The sequence below is a fragment of the Tiliqua scincoides genome, chromosome 4 (genome assembly GCF_035046505.1).
Source record: "Tiliqua scincoides isolate rTilSci1 chromosome 4, rTilSci1.hap2, whole genome shotgun sequence".
Taxonomy (NCBI): domain Eukaryota; kingdom Metazoa; phylum Chordata; class Lepidosauria; order Squamata; family Scincidae; genus Tiliqua; species Tiliqua scincoides.
Window position 1 is genome coordinate 114,192,171 of NC_089824.1, and position 19,966 is coordinate 114,212,136.

Here is a 19,966-nt window from a genome sequence, read left to right on the forward strand (position 1 = left end):
AAAAATAGAGTTCCCAAAAATTGGTCAAGGAAAGAACTCTACATCTCTGATAAGGCTGAAATTCTGCACAAGAACTGGTTAAGAGTAGACATTAAGTCCTGGTTTAGTTATGCCCAAGACTTGCTAATGCCCCTTTTCCCATGTTTGAGGTTAACATAAGAACAGCCCCACTGGATCAGGCCATAGGCCCATCTAGTCCAGCTTCCTGTATCTCACAGCAGCCCACCAAATACCCCAGGGAGCACACCAGATAACAAGAGACCTCATCCTGGTGCCCTACCTTGCATCTGACATAGCCCATTTCTAAAATCAGGAGGTTGCACATACACATTATGGCTTGTAACCCATAATGGATTTTTCCTCCAGAAATATGTACAATCCCCTTTTAAAGGCATCCAGTCCAGATGCCGTCACCACATCCTGCGGTGGTGGTTCCACAGACTGACCACACGCTGAGTAAAGAAATATTTTCTTTTGTCTGTCTTTTGTACATCGATTTGTACAACGGCACTATAATATTAGCCAAACAACACATAGACAAACAAGCCTTACTGAGGGAGAATCAGCATGGCTTCTGTAAGGGTAAGTCTTGTCTCACAAACCTTACTGAATTCTCTGAATAGGTCAACAGGCATGTGGATGTGGGAGAACCCGTGGACATTATATATCTGAACTTTCAGAAGGTGTTCAACACAGTCCCTCACCAAAGGCTACTGAAAAATCTCCACAGTCAGGGAATTAGAGGGCAGGTCCTCTCCTGGATTGAGACCTGGTTGAAGACCAGGAAACAGAGTGGGTGTCAATGGGCAATTTTCACATTGCCCATTGGAGCAATTGGGAGAGAGGTGAAAAGTGGTGTGCCCCAAGGATCTGTCCTGGGTCGGGTGTTTTTCAACCTCTTCATAAATGACCTGGAGACAGAGGTGAGCAGTGAGGTGGCTAAGTTTGCAGAGGACACCAAACTTTTCCAAGTGGTGAAGACCAGAAGTGATTGTGAGGAGCTCCAGAAGGATCTCTCCAAACTGGCAGAATGGGCAGCAAAATGGCAGATGTGTTTCAGTGTAAGTAAGTGTAAAGTCATGCACATTGGGGCAAAAAAATCAAAACTTCACATATATGCTGATGGGTTCTGAGCTGTCTGTGACAGATCAGGAGAGAGATCTTGGGGTGGTGGTGGACAAGTCGATGAAAGTGTCGACCCAATGTGCGGCGGCAGTGAAGAAGGCCAATTCTATGCTTGGGATCATTAGAAAAGGTATTGAGAACAAAACGGCTAATATTATAATGCTGTTGTACAAATCGATGGCAAGGCCATACCTGGAGTATTGTGTCTAGTTCTGGTCGCCTCATCTCAAAAAGGACATAGTGGAAATGGAAAAGTTGCAAAAGAGAGCGACTAAAATGATTACTGGGCTGGGGCACCTTCCTTATGAGGAAAGTTTACAGCATTTTGACCTCTTCAGCCTAGAAAAGAGATGCCTGAGGGGGGACATGATTGAGACATACAAAATTATGCATGGGAAGGATAAAGTGGATAGAGAGATGCTCTTTACACTCTCACATAACACAAGAACCAGGGGACAGCCACTAAAATTGAGTGTTGGGAGAGTTAGAACTGACAAAACAAAATATTTCTTTACTCAGCGTATGGTTGGTTTGTGGAACTCCTTGCCGCAGGATGTGGTGACGGCATCTGGCCTGGATGCCTTTAAAAGGGGATTGGACATATTTCTGGAGGAAAAATCCATTACAGGTTACAAGCCATGATGCGTATGTGCAGCCTCCTGATTTTAGAGATGGGCTAGGTCAGATGCAAGGGAGGGCACCAGGATGCAGGTCTCTTGCTGTCTGGTGTGCTCCCTGGGGCATTTGGTGGGCCGCTATGAGATGCAGGAAGCTTGTCAACTTACAATGTAGGTTTTGCAGGAGGTTGCCTTGCAGGATGCAGGAGGTTGTCAGCTTACAACACAAAGAACAAACATTTGTCTTCTAAAAACACCAGATCAGTGTGAGAGTTGATGTGATTATAGTTTCTCTAATTTGTTCTTCCCCTGCTCATTTTGGCTGCCTGTCTCTCACATGTGCAGTGGTGATCAGAATTCCATTTTGTCCCATTGCAGATGAGGAAGGAGGGTAGCAAAAGGTGGGAAAACTGTGTCTACCTTATCTCTCATTTGAAAGGTAAATTCTAGCTCTTTGGGCTGTAATCTGACAACTCTACCTCACTCCCTTTCCCTGGCTAGAAAGTAACATCTGACCTTGCTAAATACCATGTTTTCCGGTGTGTCTAGGCTCACTGAACCTGCTATCCAGCCCCAGATTGAAACAGGGTGACTGATACTGAATTCAGGCAGATCCCAGCACAGAAGGGCAGGTGATTTGGCTGCCAGATGCCACTTCATTATTATTACCAGAATACCAGTCCTTATGATGGAGAGGGTGTCTGTGGAGAGAGGTCATGCGCCACTTAACAACAGGGATGTGGACTGGCATCCCTGTCATCAAGCAGGGCTTGACGTTATGTGAAGCCTCCAAAGGCGAGGGGGAGCCACGCTCCCCTCTCCTCCGGAGGCTTTTCTGAGCCTTGGAGAGGCAGCATGTGACCTGCCAATTTCAAGCAAAAATATGCGACTTCCGGTTTCCTGGGAAACCATAAGTCATGTGTTTTTGGCCAAAATGGCCAGTCTGAGCCTCGGAGAGGCAGCGCGCAATTGCATGCTGCCTTTCCAAGGCTCAGAAAAACCTCCAAAGGCAAGGGGAGCACAGCTCCCTTTGACTTCGGAGGCTGTGGGCGGGTCAACAGGGGTCAGTCAATATGCAGGCTGGTGCTGGCCAGAGTGTTGCTAAGTGGTGCTCACCTGTATATTGTAAGGCATTCGGGGAGGTGCATTGCATCATCTTACACAGACATGCATATGCACCCTAGAACTCTCTCAGAGAGGGCCAAGTGACTCAGTATCAGGCATGGAGGTCTGGTTTTGTCATCACTGTAGGAGTGAATATAGCGTGGAGTGTTCCCTGTTCCTGATGACCCTAGAGCTTGAGAATCAAGCCCCCTTAATCTGCATAGCCCCATTCTGGATTCTGTTTCTTTGTCATACATAGATTCATTGCAGATACAAAAAACAAGTTTGTTTCTTGTTTTTAAACAGATACAACAGATACAAATGATCTTAAACAGTCATTTAAGTATGCAAAGGGCTTCATTGAAAATGATCTCAGCAGCTCTGAGAAGCAATGTACTAAAGGCCATCCATCGAAACTAGTATGTTACCTGTATGCACCGTGTACGTTCCCAATATAAATTGCAGGTGCTGGTGCTTGCAGAATTGGTCCATAATACAGAAGCTGCTAGAGACAAAACCCTAGGAAGGATAAATTGCCTCTGTAAACTTGTTTGCTTGTTTAATTTCTACCCCCACTTTTGATCCAAGGGGATCACCAAGGCAACCTACCAAACCATGACAAAAGAGCCCTGGCCTCTGCTCCCTTAAGGGGCAGGAAAAGGAGGAATTCAGCAATGCGATTCCCCAGGATTTTGCTGCTGTGGGGTCAGGGGAGCTTTTCTTAAACACATCTTACCTCCTGCCAAGGTCCAGGGGGTGGGGGGGAGCCCTGCGGAGCACTTGGAAGTGGGTCGTGGTTGCTATTTTCACTTTTTACAAACTGTGGGGAGCCCTGCAGAGTGCTCCGTGGGGCTCCTTGCTCCCCCTGGACCCCAGAAGGAGGTAAGATGTGTTTGAGAAAAGCTCCCCTGCCCCCACAGCAGCGTGATCCTGGGGATCATGTCACTGTCTTTTTCCCTGCCCCCAGGAAAGACTTATCTCAGGAGGTTTACTCCCGAGAAGTTTGAGAACCCCTGGCTTACCTTAGGAAGCAGAGAGGAATATCAGAGTAAGAATTCTGCTGATCAGTCTTCTCTGCTCCTTTGCAGGTGATTCAGGCAAGACGAGAACTGCCACCTCACCCAGAAGACTCCTTTAATCAAACAGTAGAGGCTCCAGAGGAGCATAAGCCGGACAAAGAAGACAGTGCTGAAGAAGTAGTGGAAACAAAGCAAGTGTCAGAGAGGAAGGTGAGACTCTCCATTAGGAAAGGCATGCAACCCATTCTCTTCTTTGGAGTCTTCCTCTTTTCTTTTTAACAAAGAACCTGTGTACAACTGTGCATTTACTATACTCTGAATCTGAATCTGAGAATCTGAGGTCAGAATCTGAGATACTACACAATTTTGAATCCTGAAAACGGAATCTTGCCATTTTTTAAATTGGAAAAAAAAAAAATAATCTAGGAGTCAAACTAAATCAGAACCCAGACTCAAAAACTAGCTCAGAGAAGCTTTTTGAGTGAATTTACACTGCAACCCAAACCTAAAATCTCTTGGTTGCCCTGAATCTGCAAGGGATGGCACCAGGATGCCTGTCTCTTGTTGTATTGTAAGCTTCCTGAAGCATTTGGTGGGCCACTATGAGATACAGGAAGCTGGACTAGATGGGCCTATGTTCCAATGGGGCTGTTCTTATGTTCTTAACATGAACTGAATCCCTAAACACAATAAAGTGGTAACCAGTTCAAAATCAGTAGTTCAATTAGCTACAATTAGTAGTTCAAGTAGGTACTTAGCTTTCTGCTGTCACTCCAGAGGGGAGGAGTTGCTCTCTGTGGATCCTAAGTTGTGGATGAAAAGCATTTTCCTGAAATTGCAAGGTAAGTAGATTTAGGCTATACGTAAATAAGAATTTCCTAATTGTACAAGCTGTCTAGCACTGGAAGAATCTGCATTATGTAGTAAAGGCTTCTCTCTCATTTGAGGTCTTCAGGCAGAGGCTGGACAGTAACCTGACAGAGATACTATACAGGTTGGCTGCACTTAACAGGGGTTTGGATTAGATGACTTTCAGTGTGTTTTCCACTACAACAATCTACAATTACTGTCTAATTTTCCATGCTTTATCCTGTTAATTGCATCTTTTAAATTCAAGAATAAACTATTGTTTTAAAAATGTTAATTTTGTGCTAGCCAGTTCATGTCATACTAGATGTGCACACAAGTGCATATTTTTGAGCGTTGATTAAAAAAAAAAAGCATGGGGGGGGGGTGCTGTGTGAAAAGACCTAAAACCATAGTGAGGTTACGGAGACTTTTGAGCTGAGGATTAGGAGTTGGCACACTCTGGTGCCACTGAGATACACCTCTTCCCTCTCGTATTCCCTATTCCGTTCCATGCACCCCAAACCACTTTTTGCCCCTGCCACTAGCTTATCTTTGCTGCTTGGAGGTACCTGGCAGCAATTGCAAACCTCTAGCACTGCCACTATTTGTGGCATCTGACTCAAAACGGCTACCAGTAATATGCTGGTAGAATCATGACAATTTTTGGTTGTTGGTGAAAATGTTATTTTAAAGGACGTTAAAATGAGTTGAAATTTGCATGGTGGATAGGCATGTTCCCAGAATACAGTACCCTCAGGTACTGCTTGATTTCTAGCAGAGTAGGTCATTGCCAGAGTTTCAGCACTCAAGATTCTCCTGCAAGGTGTCCAGTGCACCCCCTCCAAGGAGCTCTCCTGACTCTCAATTTGATAACCGAATGCAGAATATGAAAATTTGCAGCACTTGGGTTGATCTGTATTATTCTTACACACGAAGTAGGTGTTTTCTTAGTTGAGGACCTTAATGTAATAGGAACAAGCTTTACATGGCCTGTGCCTTCCCTTTTCTGGCAGCATCAAGTAACAGCATCACTCAGTACCTACTCAGTACCTGCATCAAGTAGCATCATCACTCAGCAAGCTGCAAAAGCAGAAATCAGATACATTGGAGAGGATTCTAATGTGCACATCAAACCTTTGGAGATGGAACAAGTCACCGTCTCAGGGGTATGTACACGTGAATCTCCTCTATTGTGGTATTCCTTTTATGAGGCAAGGGGAAACAGCTGCTTTAGGGGGTTAGGTTTCGAGTGTTAGTGTGGGAAATAGGCAAGTGTGACCCATGGGGCACAACCCCCTAGAGACTACAAAGGTATCATTGAGTGCAGGGGTGGTATTTGGATTTTACTGTCTTAGGCATAAAAATGACTTGAGCCAATCATGAAAATAATTCTTCCCCTCTCCAACACAGAAGCCATATATCTGCTTCCAGCCCTATGCCTCTTTAAAATCAAAGTAATATATGCAACAGCCTTATGAGATAGGGCAGTGTTAGTGTCTCATACTACAGACTGACAAATGAGAGCGTAGAGAGCATAGCTTGTTTAAAACTACTTATAGTACAACCCTAAGCATATATACCCATAGATACTCACCTATAGGGCGAAAAATTTGTTCAAACAGATCGCTTGTGAATCAATCAGAGGCAGCCTTGTGAATCAACCAACCCCTCACCTTATCTGCAAGATCACTCAGGGTCAGGGCTGTTTCAGGCACACTGTGGGGCAGCAGTAGTGCTGATGGGGAGGGTGACACGCCGCAAGCGTGCAACTCCACACAGACATCAAACCAGAAACCTGACAGAGCTGCTCCATTCGCCTGCCAAATGAGACCCCCCTGATAGCCTTGATTCTGCTGTAAATCAAGAGGAACATGGTCAAGAAACAGCTTTCAGACCAGGTTATGGTGGGCTTGTTCCAGCTGCAGGATGTACCTCCCCTGAAAGTGGAGAATCAAATGTTTCAGAAGCTACAATTCAGTGCATCATTACCTAAGAATAACACCCAGGGAAAGCAATGGGTCTGCTTCTAAGTAAATAGGGTAGCAACTATGTGCAGCTGCACTTGGTCACAGCCATTTGCTGTTGCTTGTTTCTCTACTGTGAACTGAATTGCACACTCCCAGATATGTGTTCTAATTATATGTTCTGTGTAGAGTCTGGCTTAACACACCAGGCACCTTAAAGAAGGATTTGATTAATGGTTCTCCTGCAGTGGTTTCCAACCTTTTTCACTTGCATATCCCTTGACAGCCTTTTTTCATAAATTGTACCCCTTATATTAGCTAAATATTTGTAATTAATGTTAATATAAACCCTAATCTCCTCCATATGCAAACCTATAATTCATGTATTCATCACAGTATTTTCTCTTTTTATCCATTTGAAAAACTGTAGACTATGCCTTTGCACTGTTTTGCACGAGCAGTGTCCTGAGAAATTCTTGGTGAGAGATCACTTTTTTAATGTCATTTTTTTTTTTTCTATGCTGGTTTTCAATCACTGATTCATACATGAGTTGATCACCAAAAACTAGCTATTGGTGGGGCTTTCACAGCCAACTAGCTACCTCCCTTCCTGCCTTGCTGGCCATGCAAGGCATTCTGGAGCACTACATTCCTTTTTCTGCCGTTATTCAATTCTCTTTCAAGTTACCTCTAAAGGTCCTGTCAAGAGCCCCTGGGGGTACATGAACTCCAGGTTGGGAACCACTGTTCTATTGGTATGTTGTTTACAGTGCACTTACTCTGACAGTGTTTACAAAAAGGTGATGAAGACCACAATTTAAAAAGAATAAAAATGTATCTTATGATCTTTTACTATGTTTTTAATAAATTAGAGACTGTCAGTCCTTAGGTAACAATTACTAGTAGGTTGTTTTTTAGGATCTGGCCTTGGGTAAAATCAGACAAAACTATAGTCAGGCACCCTCCTAAGTTTATTACTCTGATTTATCCAAGGGCCATAGAAAATTCCATGATTCCTCAAAACCTGCCCTTGACTTATCTGTGAGATGGACTTATAGGCAGGTATCTGTGGTAAGTAGCATACTGTTCAGTGGAGCACAGGAAAGTGTGCACAGGATTGCAGCCTTATTGTGCTTATGGCTGAAGCAAGATTTTAACCACAGGCATGCCCACTTAGAGCTCAAACGATTTTGCCACTATGATACACCAGATTGAAAAAGTAGTGCACTGATTAGTGTATTGCTTTATTCACTTTTCACGCCCAAAGGTGTTCACTCTTCTTTTTCTAGAGGGATATGTATGTTAGCCAGTGGACAACTAAATTCTCAAGAAGGGAATTTGAGATGCTGGCTTCACTGGAAATTCTGGAAGAGCGACTCCTGTGAGTACCAAAATCCTAGACATGAGGGGTGTGTGTGTGTTTCTATTTAGACTTAAGACTGCAGGGGTGTCAAACATACAACCTGTGGGCTGGATACAACCCACACAACCTTTTTGGGCAGCCCATGTACTCAGGGGGAGTTCTGGGGTTGCTCCACCCTGGCTCACTCTGACCACGTCCAGAGGGAAATTCTGAGGGCGAGAGATGCCACATGCAGCATTTCCGGACCTCAGAACGACGTTTTGAGGCCTCAGAAGGCCTTAAAAGGTCACTTCCGGTTTTTTGGCAAACCAGGAGCCGACCTTTTAAGGCCTTCTGAGGCCTCAAAACATCATTCTGAGGTATCCCCGGCCCTCAGGATTTCCCTCTGGGCACAACCAGAGCTCACCTCAGCTCTGGTCGTATCCAGAGGGGGAAGTCTGAGGGCCTGGAATTCTGCACAAGGCATTCCTGGCTGTCAGAATTCCCCTTTGGATGTGACCGGAGGAAGCTCTGGTCGCAGTCGGAGTGAGTGGGGGTGTTGCAAGGTCTGCAGCAAACTTAAAACTAACTCAAAGTGAACTTTAAAAGCAAAGTTGAGAACAAACTCAAAACAAACTGAAAATGAACTCAGTAGGCAAGAATGATGATCATCTGCAAGCTTTATTTGTTGCCAGCAACAGGCCTCTCAAGAACATCTGTTCAAAATGGGGAGCACAGAGAGCTATGTTAACTCTCAGTGCCTCCAGAGAATAGCAGTGTTTCAATATGAATCCTAGGTTTATATAGGATTCTGGCTCCTTTGTTTGAAAAATCTCACTGTCATTGGCTAAAGGGTTCATGACATCAGAAATGGGGCTTTTCTTATGATTGGCTTTTCTTATGATTCAAGCATCTGATTGGTTTGTATCAGGTTACAGCATGATTTCCAACAACCTGTAGGTGGCACTGTTTACCTATTTATTCAGAGCTAGTTTGAATTATTCCTCTTTATTAATTAATAGAAGCCTTATGTGAACTGAATTCTAGGTTCTCTATGATCCTCAGTATGTATATTAATTTATTCTGATACCAAATTCTTATTATAAACAAGGATTTTCAAGAGATTTATTTCTGTTGCTAAAGCCTGCTTTCTCTGTGAACTTAGAATTCAGACAGTGTCTCTGGAATGCTCTTTGTTAATCAGGGACTTTCCAGATCCTCCTGCTTATCTGCTATTGTCTTTAGTTGATTTGTAGGTGTTTATCTCTTACCAAGCTCCATATCTCTATCTGTCAAACAAGATAGACTGTAAACTACTTCTGAACCCAACTATCTGCTTCTTGGGTCCACTATCTATCTCTGGCGCCAGGAGAAAGTCATTAATTGTCTGATCTTTCCCTAATGGTGTTGCTCCTTATCTAGTTGACAGGCATGATATAGGGCTGAATATGCTTTTTGCTTAGATAAGGGTTTCAACTATGAGAAGTTCCCCTTTCTAACACATTCCAGATCTGAGCTTGTTTGTATTACCCTTTGATTAACTAAATGTGCTGCATCTGCTTTTCAAGGCATGTCTGAGACCTAAGTCTTTTACTACATTCCAATATTCTGTGTTTTTCATGCTAAACGTGTAACAGCTAAACTCTTTACTGTGCCTTTATATATATTGTTAATCCCACTCTACAGCCATTAACCTACATGCTAACTCTATAACTTATTTGGCATTTAAGGCTTTAGCAGCTTCCAGATACTTCTGTTATTTACAACCTTACAGGCAATACTCATTAAGCATCATTAGTGCACAGTAGCCTGTCATTTGTACTGATCTGTAACGTCCTTTTAAATACAGTCACACACATCATGATGTAGCTTTTGGTAAGACATGAAACCTTTCTGATAGCTTTGCCGGTGCATATTTTGGTTCTTAAAGAAAGCTTATTTTAGTTATACTTAAAATACTGGATGTTCTCTTTAAAATCCTTCTTTTGTGTGTTTTTCCCTCTGCCTAAATGCAGCCATTTAGGCTTTTTTTTGGGGGGGGGGCATTTCTTACTTCAAAGTGAAGTTAAAACTTTAGTCCCATTTTTATCTGATGATGTGTCAATTAAGTTGTAAAACATCTTAGATTTATGGCTTTTGCCTCAGCTAGCTCCCTTAAACTTTTCCAGAGAAGGGGTGAGAAAGTTCATATGGTTTCCTTTATTTCTTAATCCATACAAGCCTAACTAATCTAACATGGAGCTTTGGTGTATTTTGATTCTAGAAGAAACCTTATGAATATTATTTATAAGCCTTTTCTTGCTATAGGTTCTAAAAGAATCAAAAGGAACTTCTTTATATGCAGGCTGGGGCCAGCAGGAAGGAGAGTGTGTTAGTCCATAAATCTCAGACAGTGGCTCTAAAGGAGCATCTCTCTCTCACAGGCTGTCACATTCCTCAGATAACAGCCAATTTGCTGATCTGCTTGAAGCAGACAGAGGAACAAAATGAGATCCAATTTTTCCTATAGCTGCCAAGCATGTGAACATGGAATATTTTGGTTCAGCATAATGGCTTCACATACATACATGACATTATGACATGTGGCTTTTGCTAGCTTCTATCAGGGGTGGGCCGACCCTGGAACTACCCCTGACTCTCCCTGGGTCACGTTTGGGAGGGCAGCCCAGGGAGCTCTGAGGCCATGAGGAGACAGCTGCAGTTGCAGGTAGGTGGGGGCTTTCGGGGCGCAACCAGGGGGCTTGGTTGGCTGGCTGGCTGGCGGGCGGGAGGGGAATGCTGCAGGTGGAAGGAAGCAGAGCAGTGAGAGCGGTGGAAGAGGCTGCTTCTGCCGCCTCTGCTTGCAAAAAGTTTGGTTTTTTTTCCCTCTAGGAAAAAGTACCCAAACTTTTGCAAGCAGGGGTGGTGAATGCATCCTCTGCCCGCTTCTTTCCCTTGGTCTGGGAACTGGGGGGGGCTATTGGGCACTTGGTGGGGGTGAACAGGAGGGGGTCTGGGGTGGGGTGAGGCAGCAGAATGAGGGGGAGGCAAGCAGCTGTGGGAGGTGGGGTTTTCACTTTTTCCAAAACACTGGAAGTGGTGTCACTTGTGACATCACTTCTGGTGTTCAGGTCACTTGTGGGGGCTACATTTGGAGTTCAGCCCTCAGCAGGTACCATAAATTCAATGTGACCCCAGGTATGAAATGCGTTTGACACCCCTGGTTTAAACTTAAGACTGCAGAGGGGTACCAGACTGGTAGCCCAAGGGATCTTGGGTGAGTGTTAAGCCTCTGCACTGCCATCCTGCTGTGAGAATCCACAATTCTTTTGTTAGAAGATATGTTGTGTCAGATCTCACATGGATTTGAGGTGCTATGAATTTGTGGATTCTCCTGTTGAGTTTTCATAAGAACATAAGAAGAGCCCACCAAATGCTTCACGGAGCACACAAGACAACAAACACGACCTGCATCCTGGTGCCCTCTCCTGCATTTGGCCTGATCTGTTTCAGGATTCCTGTTTCCTTCCTGTTTCTCACAGCAGGCCACCAAATGCTTCACGGAGCACACAAGACAACAAACACGACCTGCATCCTGGTGCCCTCTCCTGCATTTGGCAATCAGAGGCAGCCTACCTCTAAAACCAGGAGCTTGCACATACCTACCATGACATAACCTGTGATGAACTTTTCCTCCAGAAATTTGTCCAATCCCCTCTTAAAGACATCTGGACAAGTTGCCATCACTACTTCCTGTGCAATGAGTTTCACAGACTAATTATCCGCTGGGTAAAGAAATACATTCTTTTCTCTGTCTTAACTCTCCAAACACTCAACTTTAGTAGATGTCTCCTGGTTCTGGTGTTAAGTGAGGGGGAAAAGAGCATCTCTCTATCCGCTCTATTCATTCCCTGCATTATTTTGCATGTCTCAATCATGTCACCCATCAGGCGCCGCTTTTCTAAACCAGGGGTGTCCAAAGTTTTTGGCAGGAGGGCCACATTGTCTCTCTGATGCTGTGTCGGGGGCCGGGGGGGGGGGAAAAAGAATTAATTTACATTTCAAATTTGAATAAATTTACATACGTTTACGTAAATGAATATATTAAAGATGAACTTATATGAATGAATGAAGGTCTTGCAATTGCTCAAGGCCTATAAAAGGCCTTGCACAAAGCAAGGCTGGCCTTTCTTTTGCTGCCGCTACTGCATCACAGATGTGAAACAGCAAGCAGTGGAGGGAGCCCTCATCCCACAGCTCACATGAGGCGTCAAACAGTTGCCCTCACGCTGAGAGCAGTTGTGTTGGGCCAGTGTGGGCTCCAACAAATCACCAGAGGGCCAGAGGCTCATTGGAGACTGGGAGCTCCCTGCGGGCCATATTGAGAGGCCTTGAGGGCCGCAAGTGGCCCCAGGGCCGGGGTTTGGGCACCCCTGTTCTAAACTGAAGAGCCCCAAACGCTGTAGCCTTTCCTCATAAGGGAGGTGCCCCATCCCAGTAATGATTTTGGTTGCTCTCTTCTGCACCTTTTCCATTTCCACTATATCCTTTTTGAGATGTGGTGACCAGAACTGGACACAATACTCTAGGTGTGGCCTTACCATCGATTTGTACAACAGCATTATATTAGCCGTCTTATTTTCAATACCTTTTCTAATGATCCCAAACATGGAATTTGCCTTCTTTACTGCCGCCGCACATTGGGTCGACACTTTTATCGACCTGTCCACCATCACGCCAAGACCTCTCTCCTGATCTGTCACAGACAGCTCAGAACCCATTAGCCTATATGTGAGGTTTTGATTTTTTGCCCCAATGTGCATGACTTTACACTTACTTACATTGAAACACATCTGCCATTTTGCTGCCCAGTCTCCCAGTTTGGAGAGATCTTTCTGGAGCTCTTCACAATCTCTTCTCATCTTCACCACTTGGAAAAGTTTGGTGTTTCAGCTAACTTGGCCACCCCGTTGCTTAGCTCTTTCTCCAGGTCATTTATGAACAAGTTGAAAAGCACCAGTCCCAGGACTCTGCTTTTCACCTTTCTCCAATGTGAAAATTGCCCATTGACGCCCACTCTCTGTTTCCTGGTCCTCAACCAGTTCTTATTCCAGGAGAGGACCTGTCCTCTAATTCCCTGACTGTGGAGTTTCATCAGCAGCCTTTGGTGAGGGACTGTGTCAAACACCTTCTGAATGTCCAGATATATAAAATCCACAGGTTCGCCTGCATCCACATCCCTGTTGACCTTTTTAAATAATTCTAAAAGGTTTGAGAGGCAAGACTTACCCTTACAGAAGCCATGCTGATTCTTCCTTAGCAAGACTTGTTAGCCTATGTGTTTTAAGATTTTATCTTTGATGAGGCATTCCACCACCTTACCTGGAACAGATGTTAGGCTGACTGGCCAATAATTTCCCAGTTCCCCTCTCCTTCCTTTTTTAGTAGTAGAAGAGACAAGGCGGATTTACCTCTTGGGGCACAATTGTCTGGGATATACTGCTGTGCAAATATTGTTAAAATGAAGGTTCCTTTCAGTGAGACCAGCCTAGGAGAACTTCTGGCACCAATGTCAAGTAGTAGGATGGGGAGGAGGTGCCATGTCAATGTTTGTTTTGCCAAATTCGCATTATGAGCTTCATCTATAGAACCTATGCCCACTTTAAACTAATTAGTTCCCCTTTTTTCCCTAACAATGGTCCTAGGTCTGTGCTCCAGCACTGTTGGACCCCTCCACCAGGGTGGCTCACCTTTTCAACCTGTAGAGGTCCTCATTCCTTCCCTCCCCCATCAGCATCTTTCCCAACCATCACAGCAACATCTTGTTTCTCAGCAGCTCTTGGGCATGGCAGCCACACACTAGTTTCCAGCATCTCCACCTGTCTCTATTTCAGTAGTCTTCTGCAGTCTCCTTTTGGTCTGTCTGCTAGTCCTCTTTCCTCCACGCCCCTTCCTTCTGCTCTCTCAGGGCCCAATTCTATCAAATTTTCCAGTGCTGGTGCAGTTATGCCAGTGGGGTGTGCACTGCATCCTGTGATGGAGGGGCAGTCACTGGGGCCTTCTCAAGATATGGGAACATGTGTTCCCTTACCATGGGGCTGCATTGTGGCTACACCAGAGCTCAAAAGTTGGATGGGATTGGGCCCTCAATCTCTCCAACCTCCTTCCTTCTACAGCCACAAAACTCTGCCTCCTCCAGGTGCTACTTTTATCCCTGAGGGCCTTGTTGTCTCAAAGTGGCTGCAGCTGTGCAGCATACTCACTACTATCTAAGGCCCTGGTGCTAACCCGCTTCCCACACCTGTCAGAGCAAGGGGTTATTGTTGACGCCACACCCTGTTTTCTCGAGGGATTGTGTGCATTTCCATTACAATGTTCCATTTCAGTATCCAAAAGTTCTTGAGTTAACGCAATTTCCCTCCAATTCTGATAGTGTATTTGCTCTTTTTCTGGTGGCTTATTTTCTGCTCATTTTGCCAACAGCCAGTCTTTGGTCAGGGCTTTTAGTGCTTCACTGGCTTATATTTTTTCAGAGAGGCTGAAAAGCGGGCGCAGGAAGCTGAGGAAAAATCAGAAAGCCTTCATGAGCAGCTGGAAGAAGCTTTGGCAAAAATCCAAGACGTGGCAGGCGAGTCACCGCAACAGGAATCTTCCACAGAGGTGGCACCAAAAATTGAACCAGGTATGACTGTAGACCTCTGAAAGACTGTAGACTTCAGTCTTTCTGGAATTTAAAAATACTTGGATATTAAACTTTTAGGCAAACTCCCTTGGGTTCTGTTCTGCCAAATCCCAATCCACTGGGCCTCGTGCCCGCTTAAGGCTGATTAGTTTCCCTTGTGAAACTCACCAGTGCAGCAAGCAAAAGTCAGAGTCCAGGTCCAGTCCACAGATTCCAAGTAAACCAGTCCAATCAATGAGAGTTGCCAAATCAGAGTCCAGAGCCAATAAGCCAAGTTACAGTCCAAGGTCAGGTTCCAGGTAAGTCAGTCAAATCAGTCAGGGTATCCAAGTCAAAGTCCAAGGTCAGATTCCAAAATCTATAAGCCTAGTCAGTCAGTCCCCTCTCCAACCTGCACTCCTCCTACAACCCACAACCCCTTCCTGCCTCAGGTGCTCTTATATCCCTGAGGGCCCTATTGCCTTCAAGTGGCTGCAGCTGTGCAGCACACTCTGCTGGATGCCCAGGCCTTACCACTGCTGACACCACATCTACCTCCTCGCCAGATCTTCCGCGATTCCAATACAGGTTCCTCCTTCTGTCCTAGCTCATCCAAAAGTAAAAATCAGTCTGCCCATCCTTCATCCAATGATTATCGGTTCCTTCAGACATGAACAAGAGAGCCTGTTCCTTCCTCCCTGTCTCCTGCTCAATGCGAAAGCAACACATTAAACCTTCCCTGCCTCCTGGCTGGAACTTCCCTGCTGCTTACCCAGTCTGAATGATGGCCCCACAAGGTCTTTCATGCCATGAAAAAAGTAAGCAAGCACACCCAGACACAGTCAAGTCTGTGCCAAACAGTGGCCTCAGACTCAAGTCAATGCCCAAATCATTGACATGGGTGACTCAAGTGTAAATAAGTCAGCAAAAAATGTGTTTTTGTGACTAAGACTCAAGTCACCTGACTCAAGTTTCCATCCCTGTAAAATAACCCCCATGGACACACCAGAATAAGACACAAGACAGATGTGTTGGTAAAATGGGCCACTTTATTTAAACTTTATGATACAATGAGCTAGAAATTATAGCCCATGTTATGTGTAGCCCATATCATGTGTAGGTCATGTGTAGCTTGGTCATGTATATTAATGGAGCAATGGGAAAACTTGTGGACTAAAATATTGTAATTTACATCTAAATCTTAAAAAGCTCAATCCTGTGCTTCATGTGCCAGCATACTGCCAGTGTGCACTGTCGCAAACATGCTGTAACTTATAACTGTGTATGTGTATGTATATATAAATGCATGTGAGTGTGTGTGTAATTGTAAGCTCAAGGTATTTTGAGTTTGTGTTTCTGTTTTTCAACCATGGAAGCAGAGTTCACCTGAGAGGAAACCCTCATTTGAAAAAAAAAAAGGATGGGCTCTTATTCCCAATTCTTTTTTTTCGGAATGTGTTTTTTTAATTAGAACAACTAAAATTAACAAACGCATTCCCCCCAAAAAGAATTGCGAACGAGAGCCCATTTTTTCAGATGAGGGTTTCCTCTCGGGTGAACCCTGCTTCCGTGGTTGAAAAACAGAACTGCAGAATGTGGGGGAAAACCTCCCCTGTGAAAGTCAGGATGTGGCATCACATTATAAAAATGAACCAGCCAGGTTTCCTGCCCTTAGAAGCTAAAGCCTCAGGGGGGAACTCCTATCCCTTTTGGTGGGTAAGTGCTGATTTTGGCATCAAAAGACAGGTACAGAAAATCTGCTGGAGCAGTGTTTCTCAAACTGGTGGGTCGTGACCCAGCAGCTTGAGAATGAGTGTCTCTGGCACTTTAAGGGGCAGAGAAGGGGGTAGGCAGCAAAGCAATCCACAGGAACTGGTGGGATTTGCAATCACATATTCACTGTAATCCAAGGCTTTCTTCAGGGCAAAAATCACACTAGTTTCTTCTCCTTCACTGCTAATCAGCCTCCAGCACAATGGTTCTCAAACTCACGGGGAATTCGAAACCACAGATAAATCTTGATGGGGTGGGGGGAAGGCAGTGACATGATCCAGAGGATCACATCACCACCACGCTCGCAGTGTCTCTTTTAAAACTTACCCTTGCCCACAGCAGCCTCCTGAGGGTGCAGGGAGCCCCGAGGAGCCTTCTACAAGGCTTCCCATACCTCAAAATAATAAAAAAATGTGATCGCAACCCACTTCCGGTTTTGCGATCGTGACCCAGAAGTGGGTTGCAATCACATTTTTTTGTTATTTCAAGGTGCGGGGAGCCTTGCAGAAGGCCATATGGGGTTCTCTGCACACCTAGAAGGCTACTGCAGACAGGAATAAGTTTTTAAAAAATTCCTGTGAGCCTGGCGGTGATGCGATCCTGCAGATCACGTCACTGCCTTCCCCCCACCCCCGTGACTGGATGTGACTCAGATATATTTTCTTAGGAAATAACTGCACATTTGGAACAGAACTGAGCGATGTACAAAATATCCCTAAGCCGAGTTTTGAACCAAGTTTCTCCATCTTCAGGCACAACACACTCTTCCTTTGATCCTGCTAGCTGTCATGTTGACTGTGTTGACATGTAAATGTTAACTGTCTCTATGTATCTCTCCTAGCACAAGGCCATTCCAAGGAAAAGCCTACTTCACCCTCCCGGCTTGCTCCTCCCAAGTCATCCACGTCACGGAAAAAAACCAAACCCAAGCGTTGAGAAGAGGGTAACTACAAGAAAGCCTTCAGCTCCTGCTTGTAGCTGATGTTGGACACAATATTAAGATTACACATCTCTGGAGTGCAGGGGCTACCTGGAATTCTTCCAGTTCTGTTAATGTACTAATATAGAATGTGAACAGCAGTTGGCAGAACATTGTGGGATTGTTTCCTAGTTTTTATTATTTATTTAGAAAATATTCATGGTCCAGGTTGGGGTTGCCCTGTCACATTGGCATCTTTTGTTATATATAAATTGGGGGTTGGGCATCAACATAGGGGAAAGATTGCGAGCAGCAGGGTGAGTTTTGTTTCCTCATGTGCCCAAGTAGACGTACTACATGGGTCCACCAGTGTTGGCTGGCCTTGGAATCCAGCAATTATTTGAGGTTATCCTTCCCCTGAGTCTTCTGGTCTTTTGGCACATGCAAAGGACTTGGAGGAGGGAAGGGGTCTGTTTTGCAATTTGTGTGGGGCTGAAAAATATATATTCTCGTATTTTTCCAGAAGCAATGAAAATCTCTTTCTGCTTCCAGGTGCTTCCAAAGCATGGCATGAGGTGAATGAACAATCCCATCCTACAGGACTCAGGGATGGGAGATTGTGGTAGCTGCCCCACCTACTCCCTTTTCTGGGGGGAGGGGTCTTCAAGCAGCAGGAAAAACATCTCAGCCCCAAACAGAGCAGACAGACTACCTGATGTAGTTTTTTCTTAATGCAACTCAGAACATAGCCCCAACCAGGGACCAGAACAAAAATTACAGGTTAATTCACACTGAATGGCCCTCCCCCCTTTTGACATATGAGAGCCCAATCCTGTGGTCAGCGGCATGGCTCCACTGCTGAGCTCCCGCCAGTGCTAGCCCAGTGCTGGCTGGTGCTCGGCTACTGTGGCGTGGTTGCCCAGGTTCCAAGGCTTGGCGGTCTCCCGGACCGCAGAGCTGTGGAACGGGAGGCAGGGGCGTGGAAGGGGGCGGGGAGGAGGCGTTCCGAGGAGGGGGGAGGCCGGCAGGGGAGGTGGAGGGAAGCGTGCCAGGGGGTGGGCAGGAGCCATATCGGGAGGGAGGGAGGAGGATCCACAGAACTCTGCTTTGCAGGATCCAGGGCGCTCGTGGAGAGCTGCGCGCCCCACACTACTGACTTTTCCTTACTGCCGACCAGATCAGCGGTAAAGTGAGTAGCCCCATTGTGGGTCTGCTTACCTTACTCAGGGGAAGGGGACAAACATCCCCTTCTCCCGAGGCGCCTCCTGCGGTTGTGCGGGAGGCGCAAGATTCGGTGGCAGCCCTTCTTGGTGCCGCTGAGCCTGGGTGCTCCAGGCAGCTCAGGATTGGGCTATGAGTCCTTCAACTTCAAGTCCAGCTGTAAGTCTTAGACAGAAGCCTAGGCGATTGGAAGGGAATCCTTAAAGACCAATTGGCCAGGTGAATCACCCTAGTCCTGAAATCATTCTCTTCTCCTTGGGGGCACCTTCCTCATAAAAGGGAGGTCCCTGAACAGTCCCACTTGGTGGCCCCCTTTGCGGAAGGTCTTGCCTATCCACTTTGGCCCCACTGGGGTTCTCCTAGGGTGGGGTGGCAGTCCTTTCTCTTTCCCTTCTGTGCTTTCCCCTTCTTTTTTCTGCGAAGTAAGTAATACATCAGCAGAAGGAATGCGTTGCTGAAATGGCGTCACTGGGAAAGCCCACTTATCATGTGGGCCACCCTTTCAGCACTGCTTCTTGTTCTGTGGTATCACTGTTGAAAGGGTGGTCCATGTGAGAATTGGGATCTCCCAGTGCTGCCCTTCCAGCACTGCTGCTTTTGCTGCTGAGCTGTAAAGTGACATCCTGGCAAAAGCAGCGGTGCTGAAAGGGTCTTACCAGCTCAGGCTTTTCTAGTCACTCCCCTTCTGACAATCAACTCTCCTGGGGTTGACTAATGTGATTGATGAAAATGTACTTTTTAAAGGATTTTCCTTGTGAACAAGACAGAGAGTCTAGAAGTGTGCTACTTCATCTCTTGGATATGGGTTAAAGGAAGCTTTCAGGACAAATGATACAGGTTTGTGCTGTAATGACCTTAGAGAGGACCCTGTTGAGAATTATTCGAAAACTTTAATGAGGAAACAATATCAGTGGAAAGTAAAATGGAGTTTGATATCACACTCTAGCAAAGGTATATGTAATATTGACCATTAATTGTTTTGAACTATTCAGTTTCTGAAAACCTGCTTAGGGAAGTAGCCACAAGACAGCTGTAGATGAAAAGTTTCCCTTTCACTTTAGCTTGGCCCAATATGAGTCTTAGATGCATGTCTAAAGAAATGCCCAAGTTCTTTCTACATCATTTCCAGCCATTTCCAGGTTAAATAGAGGTAAGAGTCAGCATTATTTTCTGGCTAATTTTGTACCTGTATTTTCCTGTCTGGGTTGTGAAAGTGTTTAATTGGGAGCAGCCTTAAGTCTGCTTTTGGGTCAGTGTTCACTAAACTGAACACGATTCCCATGGTTTCTACCCCTGTTTGTGAGTCCCCCCACCATGCAATGCAATTATGTTATCTGTCCTCTCTTCATGTGGGAGGTATAACAATTCTGGGCATTTAGCAGTGATGGTCCTG

The 19,966-nt window shown here is 45.3% G+C and overlaps 1 protein-coding gene across 6 annotated transcripts in view; it reads left to right on the forward strand.

The window, feature by feature from the left end:
• AXDND1 (axonemal dynein light chain domain containing 1) overlaps positions 1 to 17,927 on the forward strand; it is a 65,232-nt gene extending 47,305 nt beyond the window's left edge. For 4 of the 6 annotated variants that reach the window (XM_066625118.1, XM_066625121.1, XM_066625120.1 and 1 more), the window contains 5 exons: positions 3,935 to 4,075; positions 5,728 to 5,880; positions 7,968 to 8,059; positions 14,533 to 14,681; positions 17,275 to 17,927. In XM_066625118.1, coding sequence (XP_066481215.1) covers positions 3,935 to 4,075; positions 5,728 to 5,880; positions 7,968 to 8,059; positions 14,533 to 14,681; positions 17,275 to 17,369 — 630 coding nt within the window. In that variant the 3' untranslated portion in view covers positions 17,370 to 17,927. Of the gene's footprint in view, positions 1 to 3,934; positions 4,076 to 5,727; positions 5,881 to 7,967; positions 8,060 to 14,532; positions 14,682 to 17,274 lie in introns of those variants that run through there. The other 2 variants (XM_066625122.1, XR_010794350.1) reach the window with 2 other exon arrangements.
• Positions 17,928 to 19,966: the final 2,039 nt, after the last annotated feature.